We start from the raw sequence: 27,233 nt of genomic DNA, 5'->3' as shown, positions 1-27,233 counted from the left end.
AAGGTACAAACTGTTCACCTGCTCCACCTTCTGGCTATCTAAAATCTCCAGTATCATGTTCTCTCCTCTGCTGCTTTGTTGAAACACCATCACCCCACCTTTCTTCTTATAAAACTGTGGGAGACAGATAGAGCAGGATAATCTATGTTAATCCTGTCAAAATGAAACAATGATCTGCATTAATCTGATAACATGTGGTTATATGCAGTCAGGGTTGAGATGTTTACTTTATGCTGAATGTGTTGTAAGGTGGGGAAGCCGCAGAAGTAAAGCGCTCCTCTGTCAATCCTGCACACTACACGGTCCAGTGACACACGCCACGCATCAATCGGGATTGGCGTTTGCCTTAAAACAAAACAATGCACAAATAAATACATTAAGGGTCACCAAGATTAGAAGTAAATGTCTAAAACAAATGAGTGGGTGCAATATTGTAGATACATAAACATCAGATTGGGTGGCTGATCATACCTGGCATGGCAGTGGACAATGCTGGGGAGGATTTGGGGTAAGGGGGAGTTGAAGGCATAGTCCAGCTCTTTATCAAAGCAGTAGACAGAACACTCGGTATGCCTGTTCCTGGCCTTCTCCGACGGGGTCATTTTATGCGTGTACGGCTCCATTGCAGCTAACAATCGATTCTGAAATTAAACACAGAAATCATGAGACTTTGCTTCCACAACCCAACTATCATAAATATTTGGATGCAGAGAATTAAAGCACCTCATCGATAAATGGGATGAGCACCACGGCTTCCCACTCCTGCTGTTTGCCATTCAGGTCTGTTTTGAAGTCTTGTGGGTAATACTCGACAATGGGCGAGTTCAGTGACGTCATAAGGTGCTGTGATGAACAGAGAGCCAGTAAGTACAAAACAACAAGTTTCTAACGATGGCTTAAAACACAACAGAATATCACTGATGTGTTACCTGGTAACACTGTGGAAGTAGGTCTTTGCTGGCTGCAGGCAGGACACCCAAGAGCTGGTCAAATGGCATGAAGGGTTTGGCCAGGTCAAAGGTCAAAATGAGATTAGAGATGTTTCTCACATCAGAGAGGAAAGGTGCATAGTGGTACGGGTAATACCTATAGTGATGTGAGGGGAATAAGATATTTTAACACAGACAAACTCACCAACACACATAGTTTGTTGTGATATTGCTTCCTGTTCTGCTCAGACAGTTCAGCATTATTTTAAGAATCTGCTTAAGAATCAGTAACAATTTTATCAACTTAAACTAGCTACTGTATGTCAGGGCAGTGGCCTTATGGTCAATACGAGTGCTACAATATACAGTATTAAGTGGTATATGGCTATCTATACCACTATACTTTACTAATAAATAAAAGAAACTATGACAATTTGCCCCAAGAATTACATAAAATAAGCTATAGGAAAAACAAACTGTTTGCAGAAGTTACATGACAAATTTGCCTACTTTATGCAGCATTCTAGTGTATTAGTTATTATGCACATAATAAACTTGTAACTAAATTGCAAAAGCAAATACAGATACAGTTGTTGTCAAACACACACACAGCTTACCAGCTCCAAGACTGAACTCCATGGTAGTAGTAGTGCAAGATCCACTGGATTCCTTCCACATAACATTTAGCCTGATTGGCCAAGAATTCACTGCAAGATGAACACATAGAAAATGAGACTTTATATTTCCCATTTGGGACTTAACAGGACTGTTCAATTTCAGATGTAAAGCGATCCACTTATATAGCTGTCCAGTCAACTAAAATGGACAATGACTCACTCTGAAACTACTTCAACACCCATCTTGGTCATGTAGTAGGTGCGCTTATACTGTCGAAACTCTGTTTCAAACATGTCATCATCCTCACCATCCTCCTCTGTGCCTTTTGGTACATTGTGGGAAACATGGAGACAGTTAGAAAATCCTCCTCCTGAATTCATGCAACAGCTTTGTTTGAGGAACAGACACAAATTCAGCAAATGTTCACAGCAAATCTTGCCCTCCACCTTAGACCTTAAAACTCATCTGTGCTTATTCTGTCATGTGGCAAGTATGAATATGCAAAAGGGGGAGATGAAGGTTCAGTTAAATACACTTAAATTTCATTATGTGCTCACAAAAAGCTATTGAATGTCTGTTTTGGCATTATGAAATAATATGGGTTGGTAATGACATGAGGGTGAGTAAATAGTAACACATTTTTCATTTTGGATGAACTATAACCTCTATACCAAAACCAGCACATACAAGTGCTTCAAATCAACAACAAGTTGTATTTTAAATGTGTATGTATTTACTATAGTTTGGGAACATCTATGCACCCAAGAAAAAAAAAACTTATTTCAGGGACATTTTGTGAGTCCTTATTTGGAAAAAGAATCCATAAATAAAATAATGATTTTTTTTTAATTGAAGCAATGCAAAATGTTTTCTGTTAGTGTTAGGTTTAGGGTGTGGGTTAGGGTTAGTTTTATAGTAATTATAGTTAGCTTAATAAAAATACATTAAAAACTGAAGTCTATGGCATTTCCGCATTTAGATGTTGAGAAAACGCGTGTGTGCGCGTGTCACCTCTTCCTGGAGTGCTGTTAGAATCCTTGACTCCATCAAGTGCAGCTAGACAAAGGGAGCCCTCTGAAGACTGAGAACACACAGGACAGGGTTATTCAGAGCATGATAACATATAGAGGATTACACAATGAACAAAAAACAGCCAGCATTGCAACAGCAAAAACCAAGAATAAGATGCCCATTCAACAAGAGACAAAAGAGGTGAAAGCAGAAAAACCACATTCATTTAGAAGACAAGAACCTTTGTAACTAAAACAGAATGTAAATCATTGAGACAATGGCAGCATTGTTACTTCTAACACAACCAGCTCTCTAAAACAAGGAAAGGCTGTTTATTTTTTTGTCATTTTGGGGGTCAATTTCAATGGAAAAGTCTGGGTTCAGAACAAGTTATGCTCAATCAAACAGCATTTGTGGCATAATGTTGAATACAACAAAAACAAATTTCAACTAAAAAATTGGGGCCTGGGTAGCTCAGTGGTAACGACACTGGCTACCACCCCTAGTTTGAATCCCAGGGTGTGCTGAGTGACTCCAGCCAGTTCTGCTAAGCAACCAAATTGTCCCAGTTCCTAGGGAGGGTAGAGTCACACGGGGTAACCTCCTAGTGGTCGCTATAATGTGGCTTGTTCTCAGTGGGGCGCGTGGTGAGTTGAGCGTGGATGCCGCGGAGAGTGGCGTGAAAACTCCACAAGCGCTATGTCTCTGTGGCAACACACTCAACAAGCCACGTGATAAGATCCGCGGGCTGACCGTCTCAGACCCGGAGGCAGCCGGGATTCATCCTCCGCTGGATAGCACCTAGTCACTTGCGCACTATGACTGCTTTGTGATACTCTTTTCGTACAGTCAATGGCAGGTGCATGTGCTGGCGATGAACAAAGACGAGGACTGTCTGCGTGTCGAGAAAATCTGGGCGGTTGGCGGACAGTCCGCACAGACTGTGCTAGTTTGCGTCACGCATACAACAGAAGTATCCTTTGGCCTAAACAATTCAGGCTGCATACTCCTAATGCTCACCTTACTCTTCTTCATGTCTTTGGAATTAGCCTCCTCGGCCGCCAGCCCAGCCGCCTCATTCAAGTATTTGTTCCCCACCTTACTCTCAAACCACTTCAGATCCACAAACACCTCGTTGAAGTGCTCACGGTCAAACTAAGAGAAGAGATGATGGCAACAATTGTCTTAGTATAGAAAAGTATAGGAAAGAACAGAATAGTATGATATTATGTGTATAGTATAGAGCAGTACATTTTGGTATAATTAAGAACAGTATAGCATTTTATAGCATTTTTATTTAAGTTTAGAATATAGTACAATACAGTACATTATGATAAGACTTGCATTATGAAAGCAATACTGCATGTGTATTATTAATCATTGACTGATACTTTGTGAAAATGAAAATACACTCACATCAGAGAGCTTTTCCATGTACTTCTCAAAGTGGGCAAGGTTGAGGTGACCATTTTCATTCAGGTAGCCTGTTGGAGGCCGCAGAATGCCATGAACACAATAGAATCAGACCGTATTATAGTAACATCTCTCCAAATCAACACAAACCTTTACCCACAAACACTCAAATGTTATTTGGAGACAGACCGATAATCGGTTTGACTGATACTTTTAACCAATATTTGCACTTTTCCACTTGATCGGTTATCTGTTCTTTAATATCAAGTTTACCAATAAAGTTGGACACAAAAGACTTTGCATTTTAAATATTAATTAAGAGGCTTTAAACAAGTGTATACTGCAACTAAAACTAGTCAAATTAATTATTTGTAGACTGTGCACAATTTTAGTTTTGTAAAGCAGTTCACCAGAGATTATAGATAATTGATTTCGTTGTCAATGTGCGTAAATGTATAAACAAAACAAGAATTTTACATTTAAAAACAATATCAATCGATCTCTAATGTTGTGTGATTGGTAAGCAGATTAACTCACCCCCAATAGTGGGCAGCACACTGATGTAAGTTCGGTAGAGCAGCGGCAGTGCATCATGGTTGATGTGCAGGTGAGGAAGATGAGGGATGAAGTCGTTCCCCACCAGGAAACCCATTAGGACCCAGTCGTCTATGATCCGCTCCAGGTCATACTCAAATGAGATCTTTTTCTGATGTATATAATATAAATGTAGAGTTATGACATTATTCAGAGCAATTCTCTGCAGCAAAAAACAGGTCAGTTTGACAATTTCTTACACCTGATGCCTCAACTGTGAGGCACATTACATTATTCATAATCACTAATGAGATGTCATATTCACTTGACTTTGTTATGGCATGATTTGGGTTTGCAAGCGTTCATCAGGCTATGTGTGCAGAATGTGTGTGAATGTGAAGATTGTATATCCTCACCCTGAGCTCCGAAAACTCATAGTCAATGTATTCCCTCATAAGAGAGAGGTGGAGCAGATGAAAGGTTGTCTCCTCAGGTGCTGTTATCCTGCAGGCCAGACAAAACTCATTTATTGAAATGATCACAAGATGATTTTACAAGATGACTTTCCAATAGCTTGCATAAATAGTTAAATAATGCAACTGTTAGGACTGTTTCACACCATGCACACAAGCGGCTCTGCAGCGCAACAACAACAGAAAGCTCATGTTGTGCTTCCACACAGTTTCTGCTGCTTAAAACAAACTGCAGCGCTATGCAGAATGCACATGATATCAGGGTTACCACATTGAGTATAACGTCCATATTACATCAAATGTTTATCAGGACTATTATGTTTATGTCTACAATTAAAAACTAGTAGAAACTTGAATGAACAGTTCACCCTAAAATGAATTCTGTCATCATTACGCTCTAATAAGACGCGATGTGACGCCGCGACAGGAGATTAAAGGTTTTCCATGTTAATCAGAGGTTTTGTCCTAACCAGCCATGATGCATGATGAGCGACTGCAACAGGGCTTTCTATTTTTGAAATAGTTTCCATTTCTGCAACATCGCACTGGCCAGCACAATCACAAAATTGGTCTAAAATGATTCTTATTGCAGTATATTAAAGTCTGCATCTCACTAACGGATTCACAACAACTTGATTTTGTCAGAGGACACACATCTACCAAATATTGTGCTGGAGGTCTCGCTCTCTTCAGCCGGAGTTCGGTCTCACACACACGCAAGGGTTAAGAACAGCAGAGGGGAGACATACCAGCTCATTCTGACTTTCACTCCGCTTCCCTGTCATGTGGAGATCAGCGAAATTACGACAGGAGTATTGCGACAACATCTATCATAACAGACCGAATAAGGATGCGATTCATAAAGTAACTTTTTACTGTGTATTTGTTATCCCCTTGGGTTTGCTGTAGAAAGCAAATGTCAATACGGAGCTTTAGTTGAGTTCAATAAACAGACTGTTTCATCTGTAACTGCTCTGTTTTCAAACTTTTTTTCTGTCAATTATCCTCATTTTAGTGTATTAATATCACGGTGTTGCATCCCGCCTGGTGTGGACAGACCGATTGCAAGTCGCTGGAATCTTATCGCGTTGCGTCTGATTAGGACAAGGTGTTATGCCATCTCAAATTCATATACATTTCTTTCTTCTGCAGAACACCAAGATATCTTTATAGATGTATGATGCATTTATATCCATACAATTCACAGCACGCACACATACAGACACATGCGCACTGTTCAAATTCAGCTGGAATAAATAATACATTTTCTGCATGGCATTAGCATAATCACAGAAGTAAACGCTGTTATTTGCATATAGCACGGGGAGTGAAAATCTGATATTTATCCGTTTGGCGGATGTGGTCAGGTGTAAATGGAATGAGCATATTCAATCGGATAGCGATCCGTAAAAACGCATGAAGTAACCAAATGTAAATAGGTTTTATTGCACTATATTGCAAAAGGTTTTGTTGATAATCAGGTTAAGTGCATTTTCAACATGTTGAAATATACAGTGCCCCCCACAATTATTGGCACCCCTGTTTAAGATGTGGTCGAGGACTTCTAAAAATTCTCCTTTTTTTTTTAAACAACATAGAACCCAAATGCAAAAAAAGACAAAAATCAAACCTTATATTTAAGTACATTACTTTGGTGGTTAAAAAAAAAAAAAAAAAAAACACACATTTACAAAAAAAAACTTGAAATCATGTGTCCCACAATTATTGGCACCCCTGATGTTAATACTTTGTACAACCCCCTTTTGCCAACAAGACAGCACTTAATCTCCTCCTATAACATTTCACAAGGTTGGAGAACACAGAGAGAGGGATCTTTGACCATTCTTCTTTGCACAATCTTTCTAGATCATCCAGTGTCCTGGGTCCTCTCTTATGCACTCTCCTCTTTAGCTCGCCCCACAGGTTTTCGATTGGGTTGAGGTCTGGGGACTGAGATGGCCATGGGAGGACCTTGAGTTTGTGACTGCTGAACCATTTTTGTGTAGATTTTGCCACATGTTTTGAATCATTATCCTGCTGAAAGACCCAATGACGACCCATCTTCAGCTTTCTGGCAGAGGCCATCAGGTTTTTATTTAAAATGTCCTGGTAGTTCAAAGCGTTCATAATGCCATGCACCCTAACAAGGTTCCCAGGGCCTTTGGAAGAGAAACAGGCCCACAGCATCACAGATCCTCCACCATACTTCACGGTGGTCATGAGGTGCTTTTCGGCATACTCATCTTTTGTTTAACGCCAGACCCACTTAGAGTGTTTGTTGCCAAAAAGCTCAATCTTAGTCTCATCTGACCAAAGCACACGATCCCAGTTGAAGTCCCAGTGCCGCTTAGCAAACTCCAGATGTTTACGTTTGTGAGTGTTAGTGAGAAAAGGCTTTTTCCTTGCATGCCTCCCAAACAGCTTGTTGGCATGTAGAGAGTGTCTGATGGTTGTTTTGGAGACTTTGTGACCCCAAGATGCCACTCTTTGATGCAATTCTGTGACAGTGAGCTAAACTTGGGACCTCTTCCAGCCTTGTTTGTCAATGTTCCAGTTGTTTTAAACTTCTTAATGATTCCTCTGACTGTAGATACGGGCAAGTTAAGGCGAGTGGCTATTTCTTGTAGCCATTGCCTGAATTATGAAGGTCAACACACATCTGCCTTACTTGAATGGTGTGTTCTCTTGTCTTTGCCATGTTGACAAATGGGTAAGAGAATTAGGCCTCTGTGTCACGTCATATTTATACCCCAGGGAAACAGGAAGTCATGAATTACTAATTAAAAGTTCCTAGATACCCTGACCAACTTTAGCAACTACAGGACTGCAGATGTAAAATAGCCTACGGCTAACTCTGGTAAAATGCATCAAATGGCAACATTTATGTTTGAAATTGTACATGGTCCCTAATAAATAAAGAAAAAAGAAAAAAAGAAAAAAAAAAGAAAAATATATTTAAAAAAAAAAATCTATTAAAATTTTCAGCGGAATTGGCAGGGGTGCCAATAATTGTGGGACACATGATTTCAAGGTTTTTTTTTTTCTAAATGTGTGGGGGTTTTTTACCTCCAAAGTAATGTACTTAAATAAAAGGTTGGATTTTTCTCTTTTTTTGCATTTGGGTTCTATGTTGTTTAAAAAAAAAAGGAGAATTTTTAGAAGTCCTCAACCACATCTTAAACAGGGGTGCCAATAATTGTGGGGAGCACTGTATATATTGACTTTTTGCAGATCCTAACAATCCACGATGTGCTTCAACATTCATCCCGGCCTACAGCTCTCCTAAACCGTCAATAAGCACCTCTACTCTAAATGAAACATTGACATTTGATGCGTGGTTATCAACTTCATTCGCTAAGTTGCGCAAGCTATAATTTTTCTATTTTTTTTTTTTATTGCAGAACTTATATATACATACATAAACGATCAGGGAAATGAAGTATGGTTGTATCTTTTACATTGAACAATCATAACAACAGAAAACTATATTATGGATTTGCAGACATCAAAATATGAAGTTATATACACAGAAAATAAAAGAAAAGGACAAGGTTAAATCAAATAATTTATGAAACTTGCTCATTTTGTGGTTTTGTTGAAGAAACAGCTCCCCATTTATTTTGTGATTGTAGTATAACCAATAAGCTCTTATGTTTTTAGCCCCACAAATAGCTATAGTTTACACGATATGGTTATGACCTAACGTCACATCAAAACAAGTCAAGAGTAATCGAGCACACGCTTCAATCTACGATAAACCAATGGTAAGCAGGACCCGCCCACATAATTATCATACAAGAGACAAATGTAAGAATAAATATAAAAATAAATTTTTAAATATGGAAATAAATACAGGTGGGAATAAATAAATATAAAAATAAATGGATGTATAAATAAATAATAATAAAAAACAAAAACAAATGAAAGAATAAAAAGAGAAAATAATAAAATAAATTCAGGAATAACTTTAATTAAAAACTAATTATATTTGTTTTATCAAGACATTTATTCCTTTATTTTCTTATTATTACATTTATTTATGTATTTATTTATTATTTTTGCAGGTTTTGTCCTCCATACACACACACACACTACAATATAAACACATCTCAATCCACCACAATGTCACACCCACCTCTTTTGTGATTTTTTCCCTCCGAAGCGTACCTCCTCTCTGAGGAGAGAAAAATTAGGCTCATGGCTTGTCAAACCAAGCATCATCTACAAAGAAAGAGAGAGACAGAATAAGAAACACAGCTTAAAATAGAGTCAGAACTAAATGGTATAACGCAAGAGTGATTAGGGGTAGGAATCACAAGGTAACTGGCGATACGTTATAATATCGAAAATTAAGACACAAGATATTATTGTGACTATTTTTGGTGTATTGCGATTCAAAACTACGATATATTGCAATATTTCACTCATTCGTCTTCATTGAACTAAAGAGAACTGTTTTCAAATCACCAAATGCATTGTTAAATTAATATTAAAAACAAGGCCAGTTTATTTCCTAATAACTATGTACAGGTGGTTTGCGTGATACGAGTGTGAAGTGATCGTCTGAACGGAACTGCTACACTGGCGGCCAAAGGTTTGGAACAATGTATGCAATATTACAGTATGCAATAGACGCGCATGTCTTAAGGTCAATATTAGGTCAAAAATGGCAAAAAAAAGAAACAACTTTCTCTTGAAACTCATCAATAATTGTTTTCAGGAATGAAGGCTATACAATGCTTGCAATTGCCAAAAATCTGAAGATTTCATACAAAGGTGTACACTAAAGTCTTCAAAGACAAAGGACAACTGACTCTAACAAGGACAGAAAGAGATGTGGAAGGTCAGATGTACAACTAAACAAGAGGATAAGTACATCAGAGTCTCTAGTTTGAGAAATAGATGCCTCAAATGTCCTCAGTTGACAGCTTCATTGAATTCTACCCGCTCAACACCAGTTACATGTACAACAGTAAAGAGAAGACTCAGGGGTGCAGGACTTATGGGAAAAATTGCAAAGAAAACAGCAGCTTTTGAAACAGAAAAACTAAAAGAAAAGTTTAGAGTGGGCAAAGAAACACAGACATTAGACAACAGATAATTGGAAAAGAGTGTTATGGATCTTAACCCCATTGAGCTTTTGTGGGATTAGCTAGACTGTAAAGTGTGTGAGAAGTGCCCTACAAGACAGATACATCTATGGCAAGTGCTACAGGAAGTATCTGGACAAACTGACAGCTAGAATGCCAAAGACCTGCAAAGCTGTCATTGCTGCACGTGGAGGATTTTTTTGATGAGAACTCTGAAGTAGTTTAATTTTCAAATTGTAATGATAATTTTTCCCATTATTAATGTCCTGACTATACATTGTGATCAGTTGAATGCCACGTTCATTAATAAAAGTACCAATTTCTTTCTGTAAGAGCAAAATCGGTACATTATTCCAAACTTTTGGCTGTCGGTGTGTGTGTGTGTGTGTGTATGTGTGTATATATATATATATATATATAAAATATTTAGCTTTGGACAATATTTTTAAGCCATGATGTATCAACTAATTTTCATATTTTTTTGGGGATATTTTCACTAGCCCGACTGGGCATGTAGAGAAAATCCTTACCGTTGAGCCCTGAATAGTATATACTATTGATTAGTAGCCTAAACATTTTAAAAACATTATTTATTACAATAATGACAAATTATTATGTGTATTAAATAAGAACACAGTTTCAATACACAAAAGTATAATAGATTTCACCTAAAAGGTTAGCTTATTTTATATGATACTTATATTTTTGTTATTTGCCAAAATACCTCTATTACTGTACTGTATTATTGTACCTGTTACTACTGTAAAACTGTAATAAATTTCAGTAAGGGTGACTGATTATGTGTAAAGCATGATAAAGCCACCTTCTAAGAATGGACTTCTTAGATCGATTTGGCAAAGATAAAAAAATTCTGTGTAAATAATTATATACAATATCACAAGGAATATGTTCACGATATTTGACCAGATCTATTTTTTCCCCCACCTCTAATAATGTACTGCATTTACTCAATTGCCACTATTATACAAACAAACATTTACTCACCAGGTCAGCATCCAAACCATAAAGGCAGTGTCTTGTGTTTGGGTTATGACCCGGCTTGGTGCTCTCAAAGCGAATGAACTCCATGATCTTGTGCTCTCCTTCACCAGGGGTCTGTAAATATACATCAATCAGAATAATTGCAAAAAAAGCACATGTAAACACACAACATTAAGCTCTAAGCTCCATTAACTCACCTCATGACCAGACAAATACACGTTTACTCCTTGCCATGTTTTGTCTGTGGACAGCTTACAGTGAACAAAATATTTAAGCTGCTCTTGTAGTCTGGCCATGAAATCCGTTCCTACAGTAAAATAAACAAATATCACTCATAACCTTTAGTTACAAAACATCAGACCTTATTAGTGATTTCCAATCCAGTGAAATTCAGAGAGATGCAGAGGAAACTGAGATTCATCCTCAGCCACCCAGATTGAGGCAAGTCACTACGCCACCACAAGGGCTTAGAGCGCATTGGGAATTGGATATTCCAAATCCACACACACACACAAAAAAAGATACATTTCTTATGGATCATCCTGTTATGAAATAATAGACAAACTGATTGAAGATTAGAGGAGCACACAAACCAGGTGTGATGCAGTTAGAGTCAAATCTAGCCTCTGTGGGTAAAACTTCGCCTTTCTCCAAAGCCTTCTTGATTTTCTCCTCAGCTTCTTTAGCTGACCTTTAAGACACATATAAAGTACAGAAACTAAATTTGTCACAAATAATTTTCCAGAATATAAAGTGTGGTACATCTATACTTGCGAGTCTGTGAAACTGCAAGATATTAAATGATGACCAGTCTAAAAATTTAATTACAACACAAAAATTGCATTTCAGTCTAAAACTTTATGTACAACAGTTTATACCTGAATCTCCTCCCACGCTGCTGGTTCATCTTGGCCCTGGGTGCAACTCCATCCACCGCCATAAAAAACACTTTCCTGGGCTTGATAATGCGGAAGAGCACCTCCAGGTAGTGAAAAATATCAGAGAAAATCTTCTCCTCAGAAATACGGAAGTGTACGTCCTCATCATTGGGGTGGGAACATTGATGGATGATTCCATTCATATCTAAATAAAGGTTGTCAAACTCTGGGATCTGTGATGAGAGACACATGGCCATAATTGGAGAGACTGGACACTGTGAACTCCTGACTTGACATGAACAATAGGTAAAGTTAATAAAAAAAACTGAAAAAGTTAAAACTGCAATACATCGGGGGCCTGGGTAGTGCAGCGAGTACTGACGCGGACTACCACCCCTGGAGTCACGAGTTCGATTCCAGGGTGTGCTGAGTGACTCCAGCCAGGTCTCCTAAGCAACCAAATTGGCCCGGTTGCTAGGGAGGGTAGAGTCACAAGGGGTAACCTCCTTGTGGTCACATTAGTGGTTCTCGCTCTCAATGGGGCGCATGGTAAGTTGTGCATGGGTAACGGAGAGTAGCACGAGCCTCCACATGCGGAATCTCCACGGTGTCATGCACAACGAGCCACATGATAAGATGTGCAGATTGATGGTCTTAGAAGTGGAGGCAAATGAGACTTGTCCTCCACCACATATTAAGGTGAGTGACCGCACCACCACGAGGACCTACCAAGTAATGGGAATTGGGCATTCCAAATTTGGAGAAAAGGGATACAATTTATTTTATTTTTTTATAGAGTGCAATACATCTATTGAGTCAACTTTAAAAGATCAAAGTCGCCCACTCAGTAAAGAATTACAAAGTCATGCTTTGCATCTAACTGCAAGTCTGCTCTGATATTGACAGAGATGTTTCAATAAAAATATACTGTCTGATATAGGCTAAAAAGAATAAGTCTAATAACAAGTCACTTATGTCATTTTATTGGGTTATAAAAATAGACATGCAATTTCATAAGGCCATATGAAGAGACTCCACATTATCAATCAAACCATACCAGCTTATACAAAAACTAGCCTTTTGACTGGGTAGGTAGCGAACTATAATTCACACAGGGACCATCCAATGTAGCCAGATACCATTTAAAAACTAACTCAAACTGGCAAAATACATTGGTATAATGTAACAACAGCATGTTGCCAATTAGCGAAACATAATAGGCTGTGACTCAAACTCGACTGAGCTGCCAACATTTTTGGACAGATAGATGCGTCTAAAACACTTCTAATTGAGTGCTTGAATCATCTGCTTCTGTCTTAATGTTTGTGTTCCTCGTCACAACTGGCTGAATATTTGCATCTCTCTCTGCGATTGGCTGCTCGAGTGTTCGCAACGCTTCTGTGATGCCCCAAAATTCTGTCTAGTAAATTTTGAGATACAACCATGATATTTCAAACCGTATGAAGAATACCAGTAAAGCAGAAAGATGGTGTTCGTTCTTTATATAGCATGGTATTTGTCTGTGACTATCAAGGTTAATGCTTTAGCGTTTGTTGCAGTGTAACGTTTGTGGCTCTGATCAGAGAGCTGTTAATGATGTCTATGCGGCCCTGTTTTGTTTAGCCACCAAACTAGCTCACCTGATGCTCTTTGACAACTTCACTCAGACACGGATAGCGCTCCGATATCCACCGGTAAAATTTAGGCACTCCCATATTTTCTAACCCGTCAAATAAGATTAACGGAGTGCAAATCTATTAAAAAAAGAAGCCAGGATGAGTAGGGTTTCATAGAATGACGTTGCTAGCTCTGTCGGTTTTGTTTTTCGTACGAGCCGTCACTGTCCAGCCAACAAAAATGTCCGTGTGGAAACGCACTTGATGTCACATCTTGTAACACCGTTCCGACAATAATAAGACACTACAAAGACTATATACTCTAATGGAATAAAACGCCATGGAATTGAAATTGTACAGGCAATTTAAAAGGATATAAATATAGATGACTTTTTTGGATTTTTGTAAGAAAACACGCTGGAACTGTACGACTAACATAGCCTTCTTCAGACAGATCCTGGTAAGTCTACCAGTAGGAATGTGAGGAAAGAAGCCCTTTGATGACCAAGGTTTAGTGTGGTTCACTACAATTCGGTAACATTTTAGCTCTGAAACTTTTTGATAAATTAAGCATAATTTTATAATTATATTTCTGTTTTATCATTAAAGGGACATGTTAAAATTTGAATAACTTATACCGGTCAAGCTAAAGGACTTGGGCCGGGCAACGTTGGACAAGGTGGACAATAATAGGTTGGACATTCAGTGGATAAATTAGCCCTGCATGGTCTATGAATTTTATCTTGGCAATTTTTTTTTTTATTATTATATTTTTTGTGAACTTAGTGATGATTTTATTTCTGTTAACAAGAAATATATTTACATTTTAAAGCCGCATTAATTTCCCTATATCTTTCCCTAACAGGGTGGGCATGCTATGCTTGACCACATGAGCAACATCACAAAATAAAGGAAAACAAAATCATTTTGCTCACTGGTTGATGTCACCTTCAGTGTGTGTGTGTGTGTGTGTGATGTAATTTCAAATGTAATATCTTCAAAGGTAGGCCTAACAGTATCATGACATTACAGGGTGGACAATAAATCAAAAGACACAAAATAAAAATCTCCACTATCTGTGTTACAATTACACATTTACCACACATGAAAACATATTAGTGTATTGGATAATTATTTAAAATTTGACTTTTAAACCCACCACAGTGTGTAACATTATACATAATCTTTATTCTTTTCAACAAGCCTAATACAATTGTAATCAGTTAAACATGATAAATACCACTACTTATACTGGGGATTTAAATGCCACTGAATTGAAGGAACCCCAATACATTCTGTAAATATAGCTTGATCTTTTAGTGTCACTTAAACAAAATAAAAACCCTAAAGGCCATTAAAATAATTTCCAAATTCATATTAAAGCAGCAGGTTTCTCTCTCTCTCTCTCTCTCTCTCTCTCTCTCTCTCTCTCTCACAAGAGGTACACAAAATCACTAAAAACATGTATGCTGCATGCATTATGGTACTCTCTCAGCCATCTGCATGTCTTGAGATGCAACAGAACAAGTTTAGGTGCCATAAATTCTGTTTTTATAATAGTGAATCTATTAAAATGGCATGATAGTCTGGATTAAAAACCTTTAGGACTTAATATTGAATGATCTGGCTCACTGTGAAAATGAGTACTGTATGAGAGATGCGCAATCTTCAAAATATTTTAAAATGGATGAACAAATGTAAATGTATAATTTTTCAAAAAAGTGTTTATGCCTTAAATTTGTTTAGACATTTATGTTTATTTAAAGTATCAATTAATACATTGTTTACACATTTATCTCTGATAAGAATGTACACTGTCAGGGAACACTTCTACACATCTTTTTCTTTGATAAGAGGACACAGATGCAGTTTCGTGTGCATCAAAAATCCATTCCAATCAAATTTTAAAATTAACTGTTTGTTTTTTTTTACAATCATTAAAACTATGAAAAGAATCTGTTATTTAAGTTTTATTGATTTTCATCTTTATTACAAAAAAAAATGCAATGAAGACTGACTTCATGAGAGAGAGAGAGAAAGAGAGCACATAACATAAAATAAGTTTGATTTGGTGAAAAAGCAAACTATTATCAACAGCTATGAATTCTAGCTGAGAATTTGGGCTGAGTTGTAGATATGTGAATATGGGCATTTCAAAATTCAATTTAAAACAAAAGAAAGAATGCTCTGCAAAAATACGTTGTTTATCGTATCACATTAATACTCAAGCGTTCAAGATTATTTCACACAAAGAAATGTCCTTATATACATTGGAATGATTTCATTACTGAATTTTCAAACTACTGAGAGTCTAGACTTGGTGACTGTGACCTTTGCCTATGTTTCAGTATCAAACTATCCATCACCTCTAATCTCTGAGACATCAGTAAATCCATAGTAATGTGGTGACTCAATTCTTTGATTAGGGACCATTCAACAATGGTGGGACTTGTAAGGTGTTATTTTGGCTTGATCCTTCCAATGGCACTTCAAGATAATGGGCGGGGTAGTGGATAATTGAACCTAGAACACCTAGGGGAAACCATAAAAAATATGTTTTCATCTGGTTATAAATTCAATGCTCTTCTACCTCAAAGGTGTTAGAAGATGTCCCTAAACTGCTTTTCAAAAGCAACATTATTTGGAGGATAAAGCTCAAATATGCAACGCTGACCAGCCCTGAAGTTGAAGCATTATTTTAAACCAAGTTCAAGCAAAGTATCGTACTAAATTATTTTTTAGCTAAATTCCCATCTTATTAACAAGAGTAGGTCAATATTACATGACCTACTAGGCTGTATGTCTTTGACTGGGAATTTTAGTTCAGTGATTGCAATCCTATCCACAGGGACAGCTATGTCAATATTTAATCTCCTGTCAGCCATCAATTAAAACATCTGGAAAACAATGTGAGACTTCTCACCTCCTGGCTGTTGACCTGGATCAAGCAAAAGAGGAAGAGCATTAATATATTACTTATCATTTTAATCATGTGCATACTTTATTATAATTTTAAAATCATATAAGTAGTGGTTTGACTTTATGGCATGTAAGCAATTTTCACGATTCCACATGTGATATGGCACATGATGACAGTATACTTACCATGTCGTTTGAAGATAAGAAGGCTTATAAAGGCAAATCCAATGAAGAGAAATATGGTCAAGACCAGAGCCATCACTCTTAACACACCAAGCCTTGAAAAACATTCATCATAGTGAATTTAATTGCATAAGCAATCACTCTGTAATGCAGCATTGCTCCAGACATACAGCAATGGGACTGATAATAAATAAACACTATCCATCTTTCACAAATACCACTCACAAAATATTTTAGCCTATTTGTAAGATTCATGCATTTCAATTTCATATCAAAATTCCACCTACTTAAATTGTGCAATGTTTAACTAAATTAAATTATTAAAACTTTCATTTGATCTAAATTTATTAAAGATTACTCAGCATAGGGGGCCTGGGTATCTCAGCGAGTATTGACTTCAGTTTGAATCCAGGGCATGCTGAGTGAATCCAGCCAATCAAATCCTAAGCAACCAAATTGGCCCAGTTGCTAGGGAGGGCAGAGTCACATGGGATAACCTCTTTGTGGTCGCTATAATGTGTGGTTCTCACTCTCGGTGGGGCACGTGGTGAGTTGTGCGTGGATGCTGCGGAGAATAGACTGGGCCTCCACATGCGCTGACGTCTCCGCGGTACCACGCTCAACAAGCCATGTGATAAAATGCGTAGATTGAGGGTCTCAGACGCGGAGGCAACTGAGATTTGTCCTCATCCACCCAGATTGAGGCGAGTCACTATGCCACCATGAGGACCTAGAGCACATTGGGAATTGGGCATGCCAAATTGGGGAGAAAAGGGGAGAAAAAAAAGTACAAATCTGAGTTACAGCAAGGCACTTACAATGGAAGTGAATGAGGACAATTTTTGAAAGTTAAAATACTCACTGTTTCAAATTATAACCACAAGACATAAAGGATATGTGTGAAACATGATTTTAGTATAATTTCAAAAATCTTTTATAAAAAGTTCGTTTTACTTTTAACAGTAGGCTTTGTTCTTGATATAGCGATCTTTGTATTGCTCATTTGTCTCATTTGACCATACATCAGTATAATTTACTCGTGGTTACAAAACGTTTCCACAGATTAGTCAACTCTGACATTTACAAAAGCAAACAAAAAAATGTACCCTCTTTGTTCTGAGTGTCATTCATGAGTTTGATGAATTCTTCACATTCCTCTTTCAGCTGAGTTTTCTCTAGACGTTCAGCTGCACGCGCCCATGTCTGTAGATCGCGCGCCTCTGGTTCCAATGCTGTCCACGACCCAGTTACTGAATCTATAGCCAGGTAATCTTTGCCATTCAGCTGAAACCGATCGGACAGTCGCAAGACTCGATATTCTCTCAGCTTGCATTCTCTCAGGCGTATAGACGAGCTATTGACTTAATAAATAAGAAAAAAAAAGCATAGTCATGATCAAGTAACATCATGATAATCTACTTTAATTATTGCACAAAAAGTATGTACTTGCTGTTGCATGCTCATTCTTCACGATCATCCTCAGGGCTTCATCTTTAATTAGTCTGACCACCGGTTGATCGTCGAACTGTCTAGCTGCACCGGTGACAAGGATCCTCTCCTCGACTGCGCTCGAATTGAATTACAATATCTAACAAAACAAACGTAAGTTTTTTTTTTTTTTTTTGCATGACAGTATTTAATAGAACATGGGAGGAATAATACACAAAAGAACAAAACATCTATTCTTGGATAGAGAATTTTAGTTCTCTAACACAATGAAAGACTTACCCTTTGGAAAACCCCAGGATAAATCCACAAGAAAGGCGAGTGTTAAAATGAAGTGCATTTCTGCGAGTTTAAAGAGCGACTGTTTGCTTTAAATAGATTGTGGAACTTGCTTTCTTTCAGTTTCCTTTTCTTTGATTCCCATTCACAAGACACAGTATGCCCATGTTCAAAACAAAGACAAGAAGCGTCAAGACATCACAGTGTTTAGATTTGGCTTGTAGATACATGCTCTTGACTAGACGCTCCGCCCTTGTGGTCTTACTCTGAGTGCAGACCGATGGAGCACTAGTCAGCATGTCAGCAATAAGGGGGCATGGTTAGTAAAAGTGTGCATTTGGGACAGACTTTTATTTAAAAAAGTCATGGCATTGATATGGTAAAGGAACATACTTTAACTATTGAATATCTGTTTTTATTAAATAATTTAAAGCAACACACAGACAACAAAGCATTAGATTATAAAGAACCTCTGAAAAACAAAGTGCACATATGACTACAGCAACAAAATCCCATTGTTTTATATTTTAATTTTTAGCAAAAATAGTTATAAAATACACACAGCCACACTTCTGCAGGCATACATCACTGTTAGACCAAATGTTAAATCAATAAATATAAGCAATCTTACAAGCTACAGCCCTGTGCATTAAATTATTCTTTCTTGTCTTGATATTTTAGAGCATCCCAATAATTTGAAAATCCTCTTTGAAATAACAATACATTGAATAGAAGTTATTAGATATCTCTGGAAAATTAAATAAAACAAAGTTTTGAACAAGTTCTACACATCAGACTTAAAGGCAAGTATATATATACCCATGATAAGCAACAGATCCGCCGTTGACAATCAGGAAAAAGCGTTTATTAAAATACATTTTTAATCCGCAATTGAACATCACCTTGTCCGCCATGTTTTGTTCCACCAGCTCAGAAACTGGAGTCCTTCTGATTGGTCACAAATGGGACACACTACGGACTCGCAGACTCCACAAGCACGCACAACTGAAGGCCAAGAGACCGCAAGTCCACATGATGTGCACCATTTGGGACAGGACCATGAGCACTTGCTTGTCATTGGCTGGTATGGAGGATCTGCGAGATGTAACAATCCTTGCACATCACAGTAACAGTCAATGACTGCCCCGAGGTTGACATTTAGGACAGCTAAAAACAATGGATGGAAACTGGAGTTAAGATTTTTGACTTGTTAGGTCTCTCTCCCATAATTATTACTTATTAAAAACAACAACAACATATATACAGAATAGATTGTTAATCTATTCTCTATATGAGGAATAAAGGATATTTTTTACAAATTTAAAAATAAACAAATGTATAAATAGGAAAAGGAAGGAAAAAGGAAAACTAGTCGGTTCTCTGATACTCAGTAGCCTGGTCCTCGGTCACTCCTCCACTCTCTAGTGGATGACAGCTGTTCCTCCATGGGTGGATCAGATGCAATCCCCTGGCAGACAGAACGCCCTGCTGCATTTTAGCGGCTGGTAGGGGTCTCCTGCACGTCGGTAGGGAGCCCCTCCTCTCCTCGCAGTCGGCGGTTGTTCCTCCGCTTTCAGGCGGCCGTATTCCTCATTCCCCCGGCGGATGGCCGTGGCTGCTCCTTTGGGGTGGATGTAGTGGTGAGGACTACTATGGCGCATCCCTCCTCCTTCCAGGGATTCGGCACCAATATAACAGGGTAAAAGGGAAATGAGGAGGCAAGAACCAGCTTGACAATATAAATAATCATTTAATGATTAACAAAAGACATATATCACACACACATGCATACAGGGCAGCTGCCTGTAGCTCTCTCTCTCTCAAACTGCCGCATCCGGCTGCCATTATCCCTCTCGTGGGAATGATAAGCCTGATTAGGGGCCGGGTGTGCGTAAACACAGCCCGGCCCTGCCCTTCTCCTTGCCACAATTGGCATCACTGCAGTGTGTTTATTGTGTTTATTTAGAGTCCCACAGACACACTACATTAGCCTCTACCCCTAAACTTAAACTTAACCTTATCTTAGAATATATAACCTTGCTTTTACAACAGTAACCAAAGATTCATCATGGTAGTTTGTTGTAAATTTACAGTAACAACAAAATAAGCCATAGTATATTACCATATTACATTGGCAAAGCCAGGGTTAATTGCATTAAAACTATGGTTTCTGCCATGGATACCACAATATTAGACTTGACTGGAATGGCCATGGACAATGAGCAAAATATCCTTACCGTGCGTTCACACCAGAGGCGGCGAGAGCGTCAAAATTCGATCTGGCTGCAATGCCAACAACGCTATCTAAAATTAGTTGATGCTCTGACGTATTTGAAATAGGCGGCAACATTCGTTGAGCATGCTTGGTCTTGTGAACTATATTTAAAGGGGCATCGAAAAGAAATGTCGACCGGTATCTTTTTGACAACATATCACAAGTAGCGTATATCCTCATTAAATATTTTAATATAATATTATAATATATTATATAAACCATAATATCCACTTCATCAACTCACCTGGCACACCAACAATTTCAGACACCTTTGTCCATGCATCGTTTTTTAAAATTTTATTTATATCCCTGAAAGCAAACAGGGACAGATCAAATAATACGGGAAAACCCGCCACGGCAATAATCAGTTTCTCTTCCATTTTGTCTTCGGAACTAATGTTTGGTGGGAACCAAAGTTTACACGGTTGTGTTCTCTAGACTTCGCTAGAGCGGAGCACTTCTATATTCCAATAGGTTGCCGCCGAACCGCGTCAAAGCTCATTACCATAATGTTGGCTGCACTTGAACATTCCTCTGATGCCCACACCGCCCAAGACTCGCCGCGCCGTTTCTCGGCGCCGAGAGACGCTGGCTGTCATAGAAAATGAATGACTTCCAGTCGATTTGACGCTCTCGCCGCCTCTGGTGTGAACGCACGGTTAGGAAATGCAGGCGGACAAGGGTAATGACTTACAAGGGGCTGTGGATTCATCAAGGAAGTATGAAATGTGGTGGGAGCAGCCAAACACAACCTTGCACTGCTGCAGCATGTCAGACAAGAAGGATACAGAGCCCGGTTGAGCACCACAGTGCTACTGAATACACTGTTCTGTAGGATCACCAAGAAGACCAATACCGCCAACAGGACAAGTCATGCCCATGAGGTGAGCCGCAGGAGGATACAACTATTAGCCCATAGACAAGAGAGCGACTGCAAGACAATGAACAGGAGCCAGGGAGAAGGACACAAATTAATTGGCCAATATCTGACGATAGAGCAGACTAGATCAAGACCTGTGCTCCACCCCACCTCGTTGAGAAGAGCAGATGAGCAAGAGAAGGAGGGCTTGAAGGTATTGTGGGATGGCATGAGAGCTAGGTTGTCAGGTTTGAGGAGGGGAGAGAGAATTCGTCAGTGGAGAAGAAGGAAGGAGCATGAGAGGAGTAAATTCATTAAGGATCCTTTTAATTTTGACAGAAATCTTCTCGAAGAGAAGAGGAGTGGAAAGCTGGTGATGTTGAAGTAAAATCAAGAAGACCAGATGAAAGAACAACTAGGGGATCCCTATAAAGATAGCCCACTAGGCTCACCTGGATATGTCCCTCAGCCAGCAGAGTCAGTAGTGGTATTTGATGTAGCTCCACCCAAGTTGAGTGCGATCAGGCTAGTGGTAGAAAAAGTCAGGACAACTTTAGCACTGGGCCCGAACGGGATCCCGTATAGGCTGTATACGCGATGCCCAAAAGTTCTTAAACTGTTATGGAGGCTACTGAGAGTTGTCAAATCAAATCAAATTAAATCACTTTATTGTCACACTACTGTGTACACAAGTGCAACAGTAGGTGAAAGTCTTGTGTGCAGTTCCGAATAACATAGCAGTACCATTTACAATAAACAACATATTTACACAACACAATTTACATAACAAATGTACACATACTTACACAACACAATATACAATGTACAGTAAACAATACACACAATATAGAATACACATACAATAAAAATAAAAAAATAAGGGTGAGGGTATATAAAATATATTTACAATAGTTAAATTGGGGAGAATATATTTGACAGTCCAGTGTGAGATTATAGATTAATAAAGTGCAGTGCTAATTATTGATCCTGATAGATCAAGTGTTCAAAAGTCTGATTGCTTGGGGGAAGAAGCTGTCATGTAGTCGGCTGGTGCGGGTCCTGATGCTGCGATACCGCCTGCCTGATGGAAGCAGTGAGAGCAGCCCATAACTCGGATGGCTGGAGTCTCTGATGATCCTCCAAGCTTTTTTCACACACCGCCTGTTATAGATGTCCTGGAGGGAGGGAAGCTCACCTCCGATGATGTTTCTGGCAGTTCGCACCACCCTTTGCAGGTCTTTGCGGTTGTGGGCGGTGCTATTGCCGTACCAGGCGGTGATGCAGCCAGTCAGGATGCTCTCTACAGTGCTGGTGTAGAACCGTGTGAGGATGTGGTGGTTCATTCCAAACTTCCTCAGCCGTCTCAGGAAGAAGAGGCGCTGGTGAGCCTTCTTCACAATGGCCTCAGTGTGGACGGACCATGTGAGTTCCTCAGTGATGTGGACACCGAGGAACTTGAAACTGCTGACTCTCTCCACTGGTGCTCCATTAATGATGATGGGGCTGTGTTCTCTGTCTTTCCTACTGAAGTCCACTACAAGCTCCTTGGTCTTACTGACGTTGAGGGAGAGGTTGTGCTCCTGACACCAGCGTGTCAGTGTGTGCACCTCCTCTCTGTAGGCGGTTTCATCATTGTCAGTGATCAGACCTACCACCGTCGTATCGTCAGCAAACTTAATGATGGCATTGGAGCTATGTGTTGCCACACAGTCATGTGTGTATAGGGAATACAGTTGTCTGGAAGTTGCAGTGCATACACCTGGAATGGCGAAGGGCAGTGGCCATCTTCATGCCCAAAGAACAGGAATCCACCAAAATAAGTTAGTTTAGGAGTATTGCTCAGCTGAATGTGGAGGAAAAGATTTTCTTTTCAATGGTAGCAAGGAGGATGTCTGATTACTTCCTGAAGAATGGATACATAGACACAAACTGCCACAAGCTAGGTTTTACCTAGGTTTACCAGGTTTTTCTGGATGTGCGGGGCTGGACCTGGTCGTATGGCTGGACCTGGCAAATGCCTGTGGATCGGTTCCACACCAGCTCGTGAGCTATGCACTGGAGTTTTTACATGTACCAGAGTGTATTAAGAGCTTGTCAAATCGTTTAATGCAACTAGGGATGTTAATGATGAATTGAAATCAATCAATTAAGCTTATCGATCATTGATGAATTAAATTCAGGACAAATGCAGAGTACCCATGAAGTACCCAGCAGACGTTGATAAGGCTTTCTATACAGTCACCTGCCACTAGAGGGCACTTGCACTCTGCATGTTATTATCCTGCTCACAGAAGAAGGGAGCCGACGCACTGATCAAAGTTGTGAAGTGGGCTCATTGTAAACAATGTTGGAGCATTTTTCTATAAGTTAACATTATTAAACAACACCATGTGTGTGTTAAATAGTGTTAAAGTACAACATGAAAACAAGCACTGTTGATCTCCTTGTTTCATCCCTACCTATCTCTGGAGCACACAGCCTTCCAAACGAGAATATAGGTGTGACAGGACGGAGGGCGGGGCTGGGTTGTGATTCTTTAAAATGTTTGTGTTTTTTTTGTTGGGGGTACTACACTGTTACAGGAAGTACCTCCTATTTTAATAATAATTTTTTCCCTCCTCCTGTCCCATCCCAGATTCAGGAAGGCGTGGATGACATGCCGGCAGACGGGGCATAAGGCACGCCCTCCCCCAGGGCAAGGGCGGGGGGTGTACTTCATGCCGGGGGCTCCCCGGCCTGAGAGAACGAGGGAGGAATGTGACAGGGTGGAGGGCGGGGCCGGATCGTTATTCTACACACCCGGTCCCTTATCAGGCTAATCAAGCCTCTGCGAGGGATAAAGGCCGACTGCAGACGGTGGTGCGACAGAGAGGGAGCGCTTATGGGCAGCTGTCCATCATATGTGTGTGTTTGTGTCTTTGGTTTAAGTTTTTCATTAAACTATTATTTACATTGTCAAGCCAGTTCTCATCTCCTCCTTGCCATTGAACTGCTTCACAATAAATGCAATTACAATAAACGGGGAGGGGCTCCCGGCTGTCCTCCTGGAGCGAGAGAACCGCTGCCAGGGGCAGGGGAGACCCCTTCTGTTCCCCGAGAACTTGGCAGGGTGTGCTGGTTAGATAGGCTAAACAATAGGCTACCGCTTCTCTGGTGATAGTGTGATGTCAGCTGAATGTACCTTTGTGCTTTCCCGGAGATCGCTGACATCACACAATCACCAGAGAAGCGGTAGCCTATACTGGCTGTGTCTCGTTTGGCTACAAAGGCTGCGTTCTCCGGAGCTCGTGTTTGTCGGCCACATACATAATCGAGGCTGTCTCGTTTCATAAAAGCGAGTAGGAAACTTTGAATGCAGCCTTTGAATGCGACCTTCTTTCATGGGAATTCGGAAGATGCATGAGGTGTATTCTTACAACCCACAATCCTTTGCTTCAGTGGAAGACGAAAATACCAATACTTGCATTCCTTAAGTGTATTATTTAAATTATATTTAAACAGTAGGCTACTACTATCACTTTTGTGATATTAACGTTAACGATTAATTGATTAATTGATCAGTCATTTCCACAACACTTAGTAATGAAAATTCTGACATGGTCTGAAAACTGACATCCCTACATGCAACACAGGAGTACATAACTGGATGGCAGCAACTGGAAAAAGGAATTACAGTGGGATGTTCAATCTCTTCCATCCTGTTCACAGCTGCATTCAAGATCATCCCAATTGGTGCCAGACAGATGGCCCGAGGAATCCGTGCACAATCTGGGGTGAGATTGCCAGCACTGCGCAGCTATATTGATGGTGTCACAAGCATCCTCCATACTGCTGCATGTAAAAACAGACACTAAAAAGGCTGAAAGAGCTTTTGGCATGGGCCAGGATGAAGATCAAGCCAGCAAATTCACGTAGCCTTTTTATTCGTAAGGGAAGATCAGATATCGTTTGAGGTGGATGGTGAAAGATTCCTGATGCTGGCAGAGCAGCCCATTTGAAATTTAGGGAGAGATTACACAGCAGATCTGTCAGATAAACACAAGGCAGGTTTGGTTCTGAAGCAGCTGAAAGTTGGTTTGGATAAGATAGACAGTTGTCATCTCCCAGACAAATACAAGGTATGGTGTTATGCATCGCCTGGTGTGGCCGCTGAAGATGTGTGAGATCACTGCAGCGGCAGTGGCCAGGGTGGACACCAAGGCCTACAGTTACATTAGGACATGGCTTGGCTTGCCGCATTGTCTTTCAGATGGCATTACACGCAGGAGAAGACCAGGTTGTTCTTAGAACTAAGGGAATCAACTGACCAGCCAGTGAGGGCTTGTCAAATCCAGATCCGAACAGGCCACTCCAGGAAGGCAGAGGGGGTTGTAAACAGGGCGGTTTCAAGACTGAAGCAACAAGAGGGCATTGAAAAGACCCAATCAGGAAGAGCAGGCCTTGGATGAGGGATGGCTCCCAATCTGTGGTCAGTAGCCTCTAAAAACAAAGTGGTGGTCGTGATACAAGTAACTAAGATGGAAGAGGAAGAGTATATGATTTGAGTAGTTAGTCAGCAGCTAGGGCGCTGGACTGTATAGGAAGTTGCATCTAATGAAGTTTTAGGATGGGATGACCTGTGGAAGATACCCCAGGCCAGGCTAAGGGAACGATTGCGATCGACAGACCCCGAATCTGGATCAAACCCCTCTCTGCACTCACCGACATTCACCGTGACCAAATCACTGGGATTAAATCAACATTTATGTTCATTTTTAGCTATTGTTTTAAGTAGTATAAAATAAAATATTAAGAGTGGAAACAGGAAATCAGATCATTAAGACAACAGTACACATTCACACTGTATTTACATCCCACGCCACTGCAACAACATCTGTTGTTTCTGTAGTTCCACCGGAATATTGGGGTGCAAATAGCTGCACTGTGTGGCAGATGATATTTACACTGTGGTGCAAATAGACACTTCTTTAAATTAATCATGGCTGATGTTGCTACATCTACACTGTAAAGCAGTTCAATGGAAAGGAGGAGGTGAGAACCGGCCTGGCGATATAAACAATATTTGAATGCTTAACTTAAACAAAAGACAAACACACACACATGACGGATATGTCCGCAATTGGCCTTTATCCCTCTCGGAGGCTTAATTAGCCAGATAAGGGACCGGGTGTGTATAATCACGACCCGGCTCCGCCCTCCGCCATGTCACATACACCACTAGGTCTCACTGTAAGTCCAAGATGACACAAGCAAAAAGTTACCGAGTGCACCTTTAACATGTTGTTGGAGAAGCCACAGAGGGGTCAATGCTCTCTTTGAAGAAGCTACAGTGTATAGTGTCTAAGAACAAATGGTGCACCAGTCAACCATATAAGGACTTTCCATTACACTGGCTTTTTGGGAGTTGGGAGAATTAGTTCCATTATATGACTCTGAATTCTTTTTAAATGTTCTCTTTATGCTTCATAGTTTTTGTCAGTTCTACAATGTAGCATATGAGACTAGCTGCTTAGCTAAATTAACCTTGAATATGCTACACAACATGATGGAATCAGGCCCATTGAATCTTACTTAGTATTAAAGTTACAAGACTCAAGACTTTAATACAAGTACATTAGTACAGAACTGGAACAGATATGGAAGTGAATAAAGAAAGCAAGAGATAACATATTGACCAACAAGTGGCAGTATTTGATAAGTCAGGGTGG

At 39.7% G+C, this 27,233-nt stretch overlaps 1 protein-coding gene and 1 long non-coding RNA gene across 3 annotated transcripts in view; both read right to left on the bottom strand.

Annotated features, from left to right (window-relative positions):
* Positions 1–13,789, bottom strand: part of LOC127645389 (5'-3' exoribonuclease 1-like) — a 30,641-nt gene extending 16,852 nt beyond the window's left edge. Inside the window, exons 1-18 of one of the 2 annotated variants that reach the window (XM_052128985.1) lie at positions 13,589–13,789; positions 11,949–12,181; positions 11,664–11,761; positions 11,268–11,377; positions 11,074–11,184; positions 9,114–9,199; positions 4,922–5,009; positions 4,509–4,677; positions 3,975–4,042; positions 3,579–3,713; positions 2,559–2,628; positions 1,767–1,869; positions 1,547–1,636; positions 930–1,086; positions 724–843; positions 472–641; positions 228–345; positions 19–114 (exon numbers count right to left, since the gene is read on the bottom strand). In XM_052128985.1, the coding sequence (XP_051984945.1) occupies positions 19–114; positions 228–345; positions 472–641; positions 724–843; positions 930–1,086; positions 1,547–1,636; positions 1,767–1,869; positions 2,559–2,628; positions 3,579–3,713; positions 3,975–4,042; positions 4,509–4,677; positions 4,922–5,009; positions 9,114–9,199; positions 11,074–11,184; positions 11,268–11,377; positions 11,664–11,761; positions 11,949–12,181; positions 13,589–13,663 (2,097 nt within the window). In that variant the 5' untranslated portion in view covers positions 13,664–13,789. The remainder of the gene's footprint in view (positions 1–18; positions 115–227; positions 346–471; positions 642–723; positions 844–929; positions 1,087–1,546; positions 1,637–1,766; positions 1,870–2,558; positions 2,629–3,578; positions 3,714–3,974; positions 4,043–4,508; positions 4,678–4,921; positions 5,010–9,113; positions 9,200–11,073; positions 11,185–11,267; positions 11,378–11,663; positions 11,762–11,948; positions 12,182–13,588) is intronic. The other variant, XM_052128986.1, reaches the window with a different exon arrangement.
* Positions 13,790–15,612: 1,823 nt separating this feature from the next.
* On the bottom strand, positions 15,613–16,775 carry LOC127645396 (uncharacterized). The gene is made up of 3 exons (XR_007970776.1): positions 16,670–16,775; positions 16,488–16,502; positions 15,613–16,096 (listed from the first exon to the last, which is right to left on the bottom strand). It is a non-coding gene; the product is annotated as an uncharacterized LOC127645396 (long non-coding RNA).
* Positions 16,776–27,233: the final 10,458 nt, after the last annotated feature.

This window comes from Xyrauchen texanus, chromosome 6 (genome assembly GCF_025860055.1).
Source record: "Xyrauchen texanus isolate HMW12.3.18 chromosome 6, RBS_HiC_50CHRs, whole genome shotgun sequence".
NCBI classification, from domain to species: domain Eukaryota; kingdom Metazoa; phylum Chordata; class Actinopteri; order Cypriniformes; family Catostomidae; genus Xyrauchen; species Xyrauchen texanus.
This window is presented reverse-complemented; position numbering and strand designations above follow the sequence as displayed.